This window comes from Garra rufa, chromosome 10 (assembly GCF_049309525.1).
Source record: "Garra rufa chromosome 10, GarRuf1.0, whole genome shotgun sequence".
Taxonomy (NCBI): domain Eukaryota; kingdom Metazoa; phylum Chordata; class Actinopteri; order Cypriniformes; family Cyprinidae; genus Garra; species Garra rufa.
Window position 1 is genome coordinate 30,665,288 of NC_133370.1, and position 14,120 is coordinate 30,679,407.

At 36.9% G+C, this 14,120-nt stretch overlaps 1 protein-coding gene across 1 annotated transcript in view; it reads left to right on the forward strand.

The window, feature by feature from the left end:
* The window catches only part of tpra (translocated promoter region a, nuclear basket protein), a 41,165-nt gene that overhangs the window by 26,547 nt on the left and 498 nt on the right, over nt 1-14,120 (forward strand). The window contains exons 38-49 of the mRNA XM_073848085.1: nt 784-864; nt 960-1,160; nt 1,232-1,363; nt 4,385-4,475; nt 6,620-6,822; nt 6,933-7,004; nt 7,093-7,184; nt 7,275-7,384; nt 9,060-9,158; nt 9,250-9,409; nt 9,491-9,600; nt 13,970-14,059. Of these exons, the coding sequence (XP_073704186.1) occupies nt 784-864; nt 960-1,160; nt 1,232-1,363; nt 4,385-4,475; nt 6,620-6,822; nt 6,933-7,004; nt 7,093-7,184; nt 7,275-7,384; nt 9,060-9,158; nt 9,250-9,409; nt 9,491-9,600; nt 13,970-14,059 (1,441 nt within the window). The remainder of the gene's footprint in view (nt 1-783; nt 865-959; nt 1,161-1,231; nt 1,364-4,384; nt 4,476-6,619; nt 6,823-6,932; nt 7,005-7,092; nt 7,185-7,274; nt 7,385-9,059; nt 9,159-9,249; nt 9,410-9,490; nt 9,601-13,969; nt 14,060-14,120) is intronic.

A 14,120-nucleotide genomic window follows, 5' to 3' on the forward strand; every position in this document is an offset into this window, starting at 1 on the left:
TATGCTGGTAATTCTCTCATTTTCAGACTCTGTTCTTAACTTCATTAAATTATATATTCAAATAAAGAGTTTTTTTTTATTTTGCATCATAGTGATTTTGCATATAAAATGTTCAATTTAAAATAATTTCAGATTTTTTTTAATAAAGCAATTAATGTTGCAATAACATTAACTTTAAAAAAATATATTTTTAAAAACGGCTGAGCATAATTTTTTTTTTTCAGGTTTCTTTGATAATTGGAAAGTTCAGAAGAACAGCATTTATCTAAAATAGAAATCTTTTGTAACATTGCAAATGTCTTTATCTTCACTTTTGATTAATTTAAAGCATCCTTGCTAAATAAAATACATTTCTTTCCTAAAAAAAAATTATACTGGCTCTAAGCTTTTGAATGGTAAAGTGGTATAATATAATATTCAGATAAATGCTGATCTGTGGATCTTTAAATTAATAAAAAAATTTACTCAGCTGTTTTAAATAATTTATAATAATTAAATAGCAAATCAGCATATTACAGCATGTTTCCGTCATCCTGTTTTATACACATTTTGAAGTCTCGCATCTTCTTTGACTTAGAAGCGTTGCTTATTCGCAAATATTTTATGCGATATTCCAATTTTGCACACAAGTTAAATTCGCAACTTTGGATGAAAACCCAGTTACTAATAATACTATGTATGTTTGTATACTGTACTTGAGGAGCAGGAAACACTCATTGTGGTTATAGACTTTTCCGTTAAAAACTGTTGATTATACATCATCCCGTAATACTCTTTTTGCAGGACACTTCCGGCACTGAGGAGAGTAATGATGCTATGAGTGAAGCTCCAGGAGAAGCCCAACAGCCTCCTGATGCCAGTGAGGTACCAGCAGTTTATCCCTTAGTACCAGTATAATCATAACCATTCATCAACAATGAACAACCAGTGCACTGATCCTGTCTGTTCATCTCTCACAGGAAGTGTTTCCGGTGTTAGGAGAGGGAGACGAAGAGTCTTTGTCTCAGTCTGTCCCTATGGATCAGGTGAGCGAGTCCCAACCCTCCGAGTCTCAGATCAGTGGACAGGACTCATCCGAGGACTTTAAACATGACGTCATCATCATAGAGACAGATAGCAACACTGAGGAGGAAGAGGAGGAGCAGGAAGAGCCTGGACAGGTCAGTCTGTTTTTATGAGAAGCAGAAATGATGTAATTAGCAGCATGTATTAACCTCCCTTCTTTCTGCAGTATGAAGATGATGATGCAGAAGATGAAGATGATGAAGATGGTGATGGAGGGATGGCAGAAGCAGCAGAGGAGAGTAATGAAGGCAGTGGGAGTGCAGATGCCAATGAGGCCTATGAAGAGGATGAGGCAGAGGTGAACCCCTACTTTTCTAATATTCAGGAGCATAAGCTACTGTTGTAATGAAAGCCAGTTGGCTACTAGAAAACCAGTTGTTCCATTGTGCCACTCTTCTTAAAGATGCATGATTTGCTTGGTCTCTGCAAACACTTGTATCTTAAAGGGAATCCCAGGTATTAAGACTTGCATGGCTTAATATAACAAACAACATAAACATGTCACTTTCTGAAACATGTAACTAGTGTTAATTTCGTCAGACGAGACGAGACGAAATATGTTCGTCAACGACCTTTTTTTTCATGACTTAGACGAGACGATGACAAGACTGCACCACTGTCCAAAAACGCTGACTAAGACTAAATTAACATGCATTATTGTTGACGAAAAAAGACGAGACGAAAATGTTTTGCATAAAATAAAAACTAAGATAAAATCTCTCTTCATTTTCGTCTACAATCGTCTCTGCTTTTTCATCAGCTGTCACGGCTTTAAAATATTCAAACTGCGCTTTGGCGCGCTGGCTGGCGCTGAGCCAGAGACGGACGAGCTCTGCGCTTGTCATATAATCACAACTATGCAGTGTTTTTAACCACGTAACGCTTATTTAAGGTTTCAGACATTTAAATACACATAAGTACTAGTAAAAGGAGACATTTAGAGTTTGTAAAATACACACACAGGTCTATGGAAGCAGCAAATAACCATCTATTCAAATACAATTTGCCGATGTGTTTTATTCATATCACATACATATAGGCTTAGTAACTAAAAAGTTCACTCTATTCCTCTTCTAGTTCACCAGCCACTTACTTGCATGTATTTCGGGAGAAACGGATGAATATATAGACCTTTTCCCTGAACACGGAAGTAAGTCCGACTCTTAACTGAAAGAATGCTTTGCATTTCCGGTCTCCATTGTTTCTAGTCAAATTAGGGTATATTCCGAGCTAATAAACTAATGTTAAACCTATTAAAATGTTTTTAAAAAGCACATGGCTCCATAGCGCCATCACTTGGCAATGTCGCAATGACCGTCATTTGTCAGTGCCTCACTTTAATAAGTGTGTAGATGACACGAAGCAGCGGAAGGTAGCTACATTAAAAACAGATGGACGCTATTTGAATGGGTTCCTATGGAAACCGGAACAGAAAAGCATTCAATCTGACGTTAGAATTCGTAATGGCGGCGCTCATCGTTTACTCAGGAAAAAGGTCTATATGTGCTGTAAATCCGGCTGACAGGACTCTCTGAACGGCAGTGCGAACAAACATGGCCGCGCCCATCTCACATTACAGATTACGATCCAGATCATTTATATAGGGTTTTAAACGACGAAACATACTAATTCACACATATTTGTGAATCGGAATATTAGATAGTTCATGGCATGGTAAGCAAGTGTGTGAGTATTCTGGATAAAAAAGGAAAAATGAAATAAAAGCGATCTATCTGTCATACAGTGTTATTGTGTCTGTGTTGTCACGTGACAAGTTTGATGCGTCGCCATGGAAACAATAAGGGCGAACGTTCTAAAATAACGTCGCTTAAAAAAAAACTCACTCTCAGGGGTCCGCTAGAATATTTTAAACTCACCACTGAAAGGGTTAATCATTTGTGAATGTGTCTCCTAAATCAGAACTTGAAAACCAGACACGTTTAACATTTGCATTCAACAAAAATCATTCAACAAGTGTATTTTGTCAGGTAATTATGACATTTAACCAATGTTTGAGATATGTGAAAGACTTTTTTTTTTTACTGAAATGTGTATCAGTAATAATCTCAGTAATAATGTTATTTAAAAAAAAAAAGACTACAATTTTTTGACTAAACCTAGACTAAAATATATTGTTCTTTTTTGACTAAAACTAGACTAAAATTAAAAGACTTTTAGTCGACTAAAACTTGACTAAGATACCTTGAGTTTTCTTTTGACTAAAACTAGACTAAAATGACGAGACTTTTAGTCGACTAAAACTTGACTAACAAAAAAAGATATGTGAATGACTAAATATGACTAAAACTAACAAGGACATTTGGCACAAGACTAAGACTAAATTAAAAATAGGTGACGAAATTAACACTACATGTAACCAATGAAAGATTTATTTAATAAAAACCTTGTTTTGTACATATTATGGACTATTCTGCCCTCCAAAGGCAAAGTGCAGTAACTGCGCCAACACTGAAACTGAGAAAAATGCCTTTAAAGTTTTTACGCTAGCTAGTCAAACATGTTGACACTCTTGTTTCTCTGAAACACTCTTATTTCTCTGGGACAAACTTGAACCAGGAGACTTTGCCACAAGACAAAATAGTTGTCACGAAGTCAATTTTAAGCCTTAACTCAATTTTGACCAAATGTGTAGTTACTGCGCTTTGCCTTTGGAGGGCAGAATGGGGGGTGCCATTATCGATGACGTGAAACGATTGCACTCGGTGAGCTACTGGTGCTATCTGTTGCTATTTTTGCCACAACGCAACTCTAAATACACAACGTAAAGTAAAATACTGAAACGATGCCACATTGCAACAAGAGAAGCGATGTTAGTCTTCACTGCATTTCTAGGGATAGGAGAAGAAAATGATGGGAAGATGCCTGTGGATGAATAAAACTTCTTAAAGACCTGCATCTTCATTCTCTTCACTTTAGCCCTGATGCCTTTGAGGCTTTTAGTAGGCCACAGCTACCGAAAGAGCTTACAAATGGCACAGACAAGAAACACTAGATGCAGGATGTAAACATGCCGTAGCCACTGAAGGAGCTTCTCAGTGCTGAGTACACACGATATCTGGGGGCCTTTAGAAAAAAAAACACTGGTATGGCATATGGTTTAAGCCTATGCTTATCCATCTTCACCTCTAAGCTCTTTTAGTAGATCGGTTCAAAGACATTATTTACGTTATATTAAGTCATACAAGTCTTAATACCCAGGGTTGCTTTTAAGATTTGAGTTTCTGTGAACTGATTGTGATATTTTGACTGAGTTTACCTTTTTTTGGTAGTTTTGATGAGATTTTTGTTGTGTTGGCAGGGCGATGGGGCAGCTGATCCAGGCATTGACAATGAAGAGAGTCAAGAAGCATCTGATTCAATCCAGAAGCAAGCAGACTCTCAGAGCAGTGGTACAAAAACACACACAATGCACATGAAGAAAATCTTCAGAAATCATTCTAATATGCTGATTTGCTGCTCAAAAAAACGTTCCATTTAAGCTAGTTTGTAGCTGTTTTTTTTTTTTTTTTTTTTTTTGTTAAATAGCTGTTTTGGCTAGGACTGCCCTTGACTAAAGATTTTTCTGTTTGACCAGTAGTCGTTCATTGTAAGCGATTAGTTGACTATTTATAAGAAGAATACATAATCTGAGAATATTTGTTTTCCATTTGAATTGGTTCATTTGAAAGTAGACTTTTTGCACTCTATAGAAGTATTTTTCATGTCTGTAAGGCAAGTATACACAGTTTTACGTTCAAGTTCAAAGAGACCAAGACAGGAGAAATCCCCTCTAGTTTGCTTTCATTTTACAAAAGTGCAATGTTTTGTTGTTACTGTGAGTGCACACAAATGAACAGAGTCTTTAGAGATTCGAAAGATGTGTTCCATCTATCATGCAGTAAGGGCACTGCTGTTCAGCTTCCACACTCCGCACAATAGCGCACATTTTTCTAGGTTAACATTAGATTGAGTGGCAATGTAAAGTTACTGCTACTAACATATTTCAGATGATAAGCCATAAGTTGAGGTCGATGAATGATAGGCAAGCGTTTGGATGTCCTGCCCGATATACTGTATTAATAAGATAAGCTGTTAATGATCTGTCATTGCAGATCTTAGTAACAGAAAATAAAATTCACAGGCGAAGTTACAAAGTGACTAAAATTTTGGTTGATCAAGCCTCTTCTCATCGACCAACGGTTAGTCGACTATTGGGAGGCAGCCCTAGTTTTTGTTAAATGAGCTGGTTTTAGCTGTGTGTTTTTACCTTATTTTTTTAAAGATGATTTTAAACTTAAAGGAGTAGTTCACTTCCAGAACAAAACATTTTCAGATAATCTACTCATCCAAGATGGTTCGTGTCTTTCTTTCTTCAGTCGTGAAGAAATTAGTTTTTTTCTTTTTTTGAGGCAAACATTTCAGGATTCCTCTCCATATAATGGACTTCTATGGTGCCCCAGAGTTTGAACTTCCAAAATGCAGTTCAAAAGCAGTTTCAAAGGGTTCGATCCCAGCCAAGGAAAAAGGGTCTTATCTAACGAAATGATCGGTTATTTTCTAAAAAAAATAAAAATAAAAAAATAGTTCAGTTTATATTCTTTTTAACCTCAAATGCACATCTTGTCTAACTCTGCGTGAGCTGTGTAGGGTAAGTCGAAAAACCCATCTAATTATCTTCTCCGTCAAAATTGTCCTGCATCGCTATTTTACCTTTTTTGTAAAGGGCGATTGATCATCTTTGCATGTTCACTATATAAACACAGGATCGGTCTTTCTGCAGCGATGTAAAATGATTTTGTAGTTGGAGGAGAAACTGAGATGGGAGTTTTTTTGACCTACCCTAACTGTATTGAATCAGAATACACAGATTTAACGCAGAGTTACACAAGACGAGCGTTTGAGGTCAAAAAGTATATAAATTGTAATGTATTATAGAAAATAACTGATCGTTTCGCTAGATAAGACCCTTCTTTCTCGGCTGAGATCGTTTAGAGCCCTTTGAAACTGCATTTAAACTGCATTTTGGAAGTTCAACCTCGGAGACACCATGGAAGTCCATTATATAGAGAGAAATCCTGAAGTGTTTTCATCAAAAAACCTAATTTCTTTACGACTGAAGAAAGAAAGACATGAACATCTTGGATGACAAGGGTGAGAGTACATTACCTGTAAATTTTTGTTCTGGAAGTGAACTCCTTTAAAACCTTCAGACTTAAAGCTGTTCAAAATTTCTGCCTAGGCTTTCTCAAGCTAACCTAAAATTTGTCTACAAGCTCAAGTTATTAATCACATTTATACATTTATCTATTGACACTTTTAATCAGTTTAATGTATCTTCACTAAATATAACAGTTTCTTAAAAAAAAAAACTTATTGACCCAAATGTTTGAAAGGTAGTCTATACTTTTAACCCAGTTTCCCTGTTCAGTCCAGCTAGACCATCATGGAAAAAGGGGTACACCATGAAGTCTAGACTATGAAAATGTGCAAAATGGCACCCTTAGGAACTAGTGGCATGAATATTGAATCTGAAAACGTTCTTGTGTGTTCACAGAAGCTAGTGTCAGCACCCTGGAGTGCTTCCCTGCTGAGCCTGTGAGAGAGCACCAGCCAGTTCCCAGCACCACCACCATCACCACCACCACCTCCTCTTCTCTGGGCCCACGTCTTCCCCAATCTCCCCGAAGACCACATCACACCCCACCTCCACGCCTCAACATCCACCCTGTCCCTGAGCTCGGTCCCCCCATCATGCAGGTAGATAGACCATGTCCTTTAGGAGTTCTGATTTGTTTCTTCGTCACTACATAAATCCAATATTTCATTGCTGTATTACATAATTTTGGTGACTCGACTTTTCTGTACAGAGGCAGTCAGGACAGAGCAGACGGCCCTCAATGAGTCGTGCACCCCAGCTCACTCCTGGAATTGGAAGCATGGTGAGCGACCTTTGTGTGTGTATCCAATATAAACATCTTGCATTTTTAGTGCTTCATCATTTCTGACACAGTATTTTGGTTCCTTCAGCAACACTTTTTTGATGATGATGACAGAATGGTTCCTAGCACTCCCACCCTTGTGGTGCCACACCGCACAGATGGCTTTGCGGAGGCCATTCAGTAAGTCACAGCAGCTTTTACTTTTTTTTTTATAGCATGAAGGGATACATCATTAAACTCCTGGGTAAATGATGCATTCCTCCATCTCAGTTCCCCTCAGGTGGCCGGAGTACCTCGCTTCCGTTTCGGCCCTCCTGAGGATATGATGCCCCAGGCCAGCTCCTCTCATTCTGACTTGAGCCATCTGGCCACACATGGAGGTGAGTACAAACATGACACTGCGCTGCTTTCACATTGTTTCCGAATGACCTTGATGATTATGTGATGGCAACCTAGAGTTTGTGTTTTTAAGCCATTCATGTCCATGGATTCATGCTTTAGTTTCTGTGGTAACACGGAACAATATTTTTACAGTATTCAGTATTATATAATTTTGACTTTGTAATACGCTACCGTTAAAATGTTTGTGGTTCAACGTTTTTGAAAGAAGTCTCCAAGCACCAAGGCTGCATTTATTTGATCAAAAATACAGTATAAACAGTAATATTGTGAACCGTTATTAAAATAGTTTTAGAAAATGTTTTTATTTTAAATTGTACAATATTTTAGAAAGTAATTGATTCCTGTGACGGCAAACCTGGAAACTCCAGTCTTCAGTGTCGCATGATCCTTCGGAAATTGTTCTAATATGCTGATTTGCTGCTCAAGAAACAACAATGTCTTATCCATGTTGAAAACAAGTTTTCATTCATAATATCTTTATGGAAACTGTGATGCATTTGATGGGTTCAAAATTCCCAAAATGGGGTCTAAATTAAAACAGGAAAAACTAAAATGAATCATGAAGAAAATTAAATGACTGTCCATGTACTAATGTCTTTTTTATTTTTTTTAATACATATGACTGTTATTAAATTAATATTTTTAAAGAAGTTAAGTGAGGGTTAGATCATTGTTAAAAAGGGGGAAGTGGGGGAAATGATCATGTACAAATAAATATTTACTATTATTATAATTAATTAAAATCTTAATTATTGTCTAACAATATTATAACCAACATTCTGTTTTATTTTTTTATTTTCCATTTAAATTTTTCTGTATTTTTTTTTGTTTTAATTTTTCTAGATGGTTTTAATGGCTAAGTAAAAAATGTTAATCCAAAAGCATGTCTAATTAATTAATTGAAATGTACACAAATTAACAGCAATGTATTATAAATTTAACAAAGAACATTTTAAGGCCTTATAAAACCTGTTTTATTTTCTCAAATTCAGTTTTATTTTTAACACTAATTTTTCCATTTTTTACAATCAAAAGCAATCTAAATAATTGATATAATAAAAATAATTTATTATTATTGTATTATTATTATTATTATTATTATTGTTATTAATAACTAGTGTATTTACATTTTTCTGAAATTCTGGTAAAAGAAAATTCTGGTAAACTTGATGTTTAAAAAAAAAACATTTTAGTAGGAATAGTAATATCATTGCATTAAATTTATTTCTGTCACGGTTTCTTCAAGTTAAACTGAATATTTATTTTGACAGGTTGCTTTGAAGACCTTTAAGTTTCTGTTTGTGTATGATATAACGATAGTTTTTCTAAAAAAAAAAAATGGTAAAATGCTCTTGAGACTCAGTTCAAGAGACAGTTTAATTTCATTAGCCACAAGCAGAACATACAGCATTCCTATTTAAATAGTATTTTTGTGGCTTAATATTTACTAAAAGTAGTCACTGTAAATACAGTAGTTACACTAGTCTATATAGTTTTTTGATTTAAGTGAAATGACTTGTAATTTATTCATCAAAAATTTGGCAAGCAAAGTATTTAGTTTCACATTCAAATTGAATCATTTGTAATTCTAGTAAATATTAGAATTACTGTGAACTTAGAATAGTACCTGACATTCTTCCTGTCATTCGTCAGGGTTGGGCATGTATGAAAGTCCTCTCTTCCTGCCCACTCATGATGAAGAGTCTGGAGGCAGGAGTGTTCCCACCACCCCTCTACAAGTGGCTGCACCAGGTGAGCAGCTGGTGAAAATCATGTCAAGTTTGTTTGGTTGATATCTTTTAAGCAAATCTAACCGCTCTCCTCCTTTCATTTGTCTTGCCAGTGACTGTATTCACAGAGAGCCACCCCTCTGATGTGTCTGAGACAGCCTCTCAGTCAGTTCCAATGGTCAGCACGTCCACCGCCAGTCTGACTGCACCAGGAGAAGCTGTCCCAGGAGATGATGGAGATGACGTTTTTGTGGGGGAAGCGGAGAGTGAAGGGTGGGCAGAGTTTCATAGTTCACCTCAGAACGGCTCGGTTTTTTTTAGTGGGGTTGTAGTAATTGTGTTTTCTGTGTGTAGGATGAGTAGTGAGGCATGTCTAGAGGGCCAGTCGGAGGTGGAATCCGCACAGCCGACCGATGATGCCAGCCTGCCCTCCACCAGTCAAGAGCCAACATCCAGCTCCGCAGGTACCCTCCATTTCACAAACTTGATTGTTTACTCACTAAAAACTCCCACAGATCATGTTTTCATGCCATTTTAAGTCTTATTTTGACATAACAGAAAATGGTTATGTCTAAGTGTGAGTTGTTTGTTTACTTTTTTAAAATTAGTCTTCCCATACATGCCATTATGTAGTTAATAGAGATTTTATTGAATTGTGAATTTATTGCACTAACCAATCACAGCGGAACATAACTCTCACGTGTCTTTCCCCCATTGATTCTCAATTACCCCCCACCAAATCCATCACACACTTTAGGGGGTATGTTAAAACTCAGTGGATTCAGGGGAGATGCACTCCTGCTGTAACTTTACCTGCTGTGTCACTGTTGGTCAATGTTTCTTTAGAAAAATGAGTGATTTATACACTTTTTTTTTGTACTGTATTTTGTGGTGTTAGATTTAGCAATTTACCACATTTTGCCATCAATTTTAACTTTTCTTGAAATAATGTTGTTACACACATCAGACCAACATGAATACAAAAAGTAAATTTTCCAAGAACTTGACATGTGATTTTTAAAAGATTTGTCTTGTTCTTTATTATAGACTATCTTTCAAATTATATTATATTTCCAATTACTAAAAAAGATAAAAAATAAAAATATACTAATACAATTATCAGTACCGCCGCTCCCTATACGCAGAGTACGCAGTCTGCGTAGGGCACCAACTCCCGGGGGGCACCATCCCAGCTGCTAAAAAAAAAAATCGTTTTTATATATTATAATAATAAATTAATATTAATAATATACATACACAAATAAACAAAAATATAAAAATATAAATGTATATATTGCATTTTACGGTGAACGCAGACTAGGCTAGTAAGCACACGTGGTGACGCACAGCATCTGCACCGCGACGTGCCCTCACCTCTGTTTACGGCTGCCTATTTGGCCAAAAATGATGATAATAATTGATGAACTATATGCCTGGTCCTGGAAAGAGACATCAACAGTCCGGCGCCGAGAAACGAAAGAAAAAAAAAAGCCCAAGATGAAGCCCGTGCATCACTTTCAGGTACTTTCATAATCCTGTGAAACTTTATATTATTCTGTCGACGTTAATAATGTGTTTTAATGTCGGTAATAATTTCACGACTAACGCATCTTTCTTAATATGAATACAGGCATATCTAAGTAAACAAAATGACTTAAAATGCATTATATTAAAACAATTATGGTAATTATGATTATTGATTAATAATGACCATATAGTGTAATTAAATAACAGTGTTAAAATATATAATCTAATACAAAATTAACAGTTTACGTTACAATTTTAATAGAAATGCCTGAAAAGGTCACCAAAGGCCTGGTAAATGCAGTTGTTACACTTACATGATGATCGAATTCCTTGTTTAATATTTTAGTTTGTATTTTTTGCTGTAGAGCTGCAATTGTAATTTATAAATGATACAATTTATTTATGTATTTACTATTTACTTTTATTTGAATAAAGTTCTATTTTGGCCCCTATAGTTGTTTTTTTTTTTTTTTTTTTTTTTTTATTAGCCTATTTTATTTTTACTTCTGTAATATTTGGGGGAGGGGGCACAAAAGTAAATTTCTGCTTAGGGCACCCATTTGGCCAGCAGCGGCCCTGACAATTATACACAATCTAAGTCAAATGACTCACGAACCCACTCTAAAATCTCAAGACATCCGCGCTCTGAAGTTTCGATCTGAAGCAACCTGCTCTGGAATCCCAATCTAAATCAAATAATTTGTGATCTGTGCTACGAAGTTTCGGTCTGAAACAACCTGCTCTGAAATCTCAATCTGAATCAAATGACTTGCGAACCCGCTCCGAAATCCTAATCTAAATCAAATGACTCATGAACCCAGTCCAAAATCCCGATCTAAATCTGAAGCAGCCTGCTCTGAAATCCCGATTTAAATCAAATGACCCATGAACCCACTCAGAAATGCCGACCTAAATTAAATGATCTGCAAACCCGCTCTGAAATCCCGATCTAAATCAAATGATCCACAAATCAGCTTTGAAATCCTGATCTAAATCAAATGATCTGCAAACCCGCTCTGAAATCCCGATCTAAATCAAATGATCCGCTTTGAAATCCTGATCTAAATCAAATGATCTGCAAACCCACTCTGAAATCCCAATCTAAATCAAATGACCCGCAAACCCACTTCATAATCCGATCTAATTCAAATGATCATCAAACCAGCTCCGAAATCCCAATCTAAATCAAATGACCCGCAAACCCACTTCGTAATCCAATCTAATTCAAATGATCATCAAACCAGCTCCGAAATCCCGATCTAAATCAAATGACCCGCAAACCCACTTCGTAATCCGATCTAATTCAAATGATCATCAAACCAGCTCCGAAATCCCAATCTAAATCAAATGACTCTCGAACCCTGTCCGTAGTCTCAATCTAAATCAAATGATCCGCAAGCCCGCTCTGAAATCCCGATCTAAATCAAATGATCTGCAAATCCGCTTTGAAATCCCGATCTAAATCAAATGACCCGCAAACCCACTTCGTAATCCGATCTAAATCAAATGATCTGCAAACCCACTTCGTAATCCGATCTAAATCAAATGATCTGCAAACCCGCTCTGAAATCCCGATCTAAATCAAATGACCCGCAAACCCACTCAGAACTCCCAGTCTGAATCAAATGACTCATGAACCCGCTTCGAAATTCCGATCTAAATCAAATTACCTGCGAACCCACTCAGAAATGCCGACCTAAATCAAATGACTCGCAAACCCGGTCCAAAATCCCGATCTAAATCAAATGATTTGTGATCTGTTCTCCGAAGTTTCAATCTGAAGCAACCTGCTCCGAAATCCTGATTTAAATCAAATAACCCGCGAACCCACTTAGAAATCCCGACCTAAATTAAATGACTCACAAAGCCTGTCCGAAATCCCGATCTAAATCGGATGATTTGTGAACACGCTCCGAAATCGCGATCTAAATCAAATGACCCGTGAACCCACTCTGAAATCCCTATCTAAATCAAATGACTCATGAACCTGGTCCAAAATCCCGATCTAAATCAAATGACTCATGAACATGGTCCAAAATCCCGATCTAAATCAAATGACTCATGAACATGGTCCAAAATCCCGATCTAAATCAAATGACTCATGAACCTGGTCCAAAATCCCGATCTAAATCAAATGACTCATGAACATGGTCCAAAATCCCGATCTAAATCAAATTACTCATGAACCTGGTCCAAAATCCCGATCTAAATCAAATGACTCATGAACATGGTCCAAAATCCCGATCTAAATCAAATGATTTGTGATCTGTGCTACGAAGTTTCGGTCTGAAACAACCTGCTCTGAAATCTCAATCTGAATCAAATGACTTGCGACCCGCTCCGAAATCCTAATCTAAATCAAATGACTCATGAACCCAGTCCAAAATCCCGATCTAAATCTGAAGCAACCCGTTCCGAAATCCCGATTTAAATCAAATGACCTGCGAACCCACTCAGAAATGCCGATCTACATCAAATGATTTGAGAACCCGCTCCAAAATCGCAATCTAAATAAAATGACCCACGAACCCACTCTGAAATCCCTATCTCATGAACCTGGTCCAAAATGCCGATCTAGATCAAATGATTTGTGATCCGTGCTCCGAAATTTCAATCTGAAGCAACCCGCTCCGAAATCCCGATTTAAATCAAATGACCTGCGAACCCACTCAGAAATCCTGATCTAAATCAAATGGTCCGCAAACCTGCTCCGAAATCCCGATCTAAATCAAATGATTCGTCATCTGCACTTTAAAGTTTCGATCTGTTGCAAAATATTCACAGACTCTAAAGTTTTGATCTAAATTAAATTATTCGTGATCCGCGCTCCGAAGTCCCAATCTGGGGTGCGTTTCCCAAAAGCAACCATGGTCGCAAGTTCCGTCATTATCGACTGAGATCAATGAAACTAGTGACCTTTAAAACAGTAAATCATTTTGCGACACAATGGTTCAACTAATTCAAAGTTTTGAAAAGCTGTTTCATACTATATATGCTTTTTAAAATCATTAAAAGCGATGTTGTAATTCTAAAATGGCTTTTTTAATTTGATCTGTTTTTTGCTAATCAATCACTTGAAATGAATGTCCGACGTCACAAGTTTTAATCAATCGGAGCGGTTCCAGCGTTAACGACTCGCTTATGTGATTCGGTTAATCTGTTCCTCTTTTTGTCTTCAGCCATGTTTACACGACACTGTCAGTACTACTACTGGTTTAGCTTGCTAGTTTTTATAACATTACCTGAAATAAGCGGGAAATTGCAACTTGAATAAGCACCTTGTACAAACCCCGTTTCTCTTTTTAGATACCAGCACCAGTACTGGTCAGGCCAAGCCTGCAAGCCGGCTCCTTCCTCAGCACCAGCTGCCCCGGAGGAACCAGATCATCAGGAGAGGTTAGGACTCCTTATTTTAACTCATCTGTTTGTTGATCCATCCTCTTACTTGCATATATCA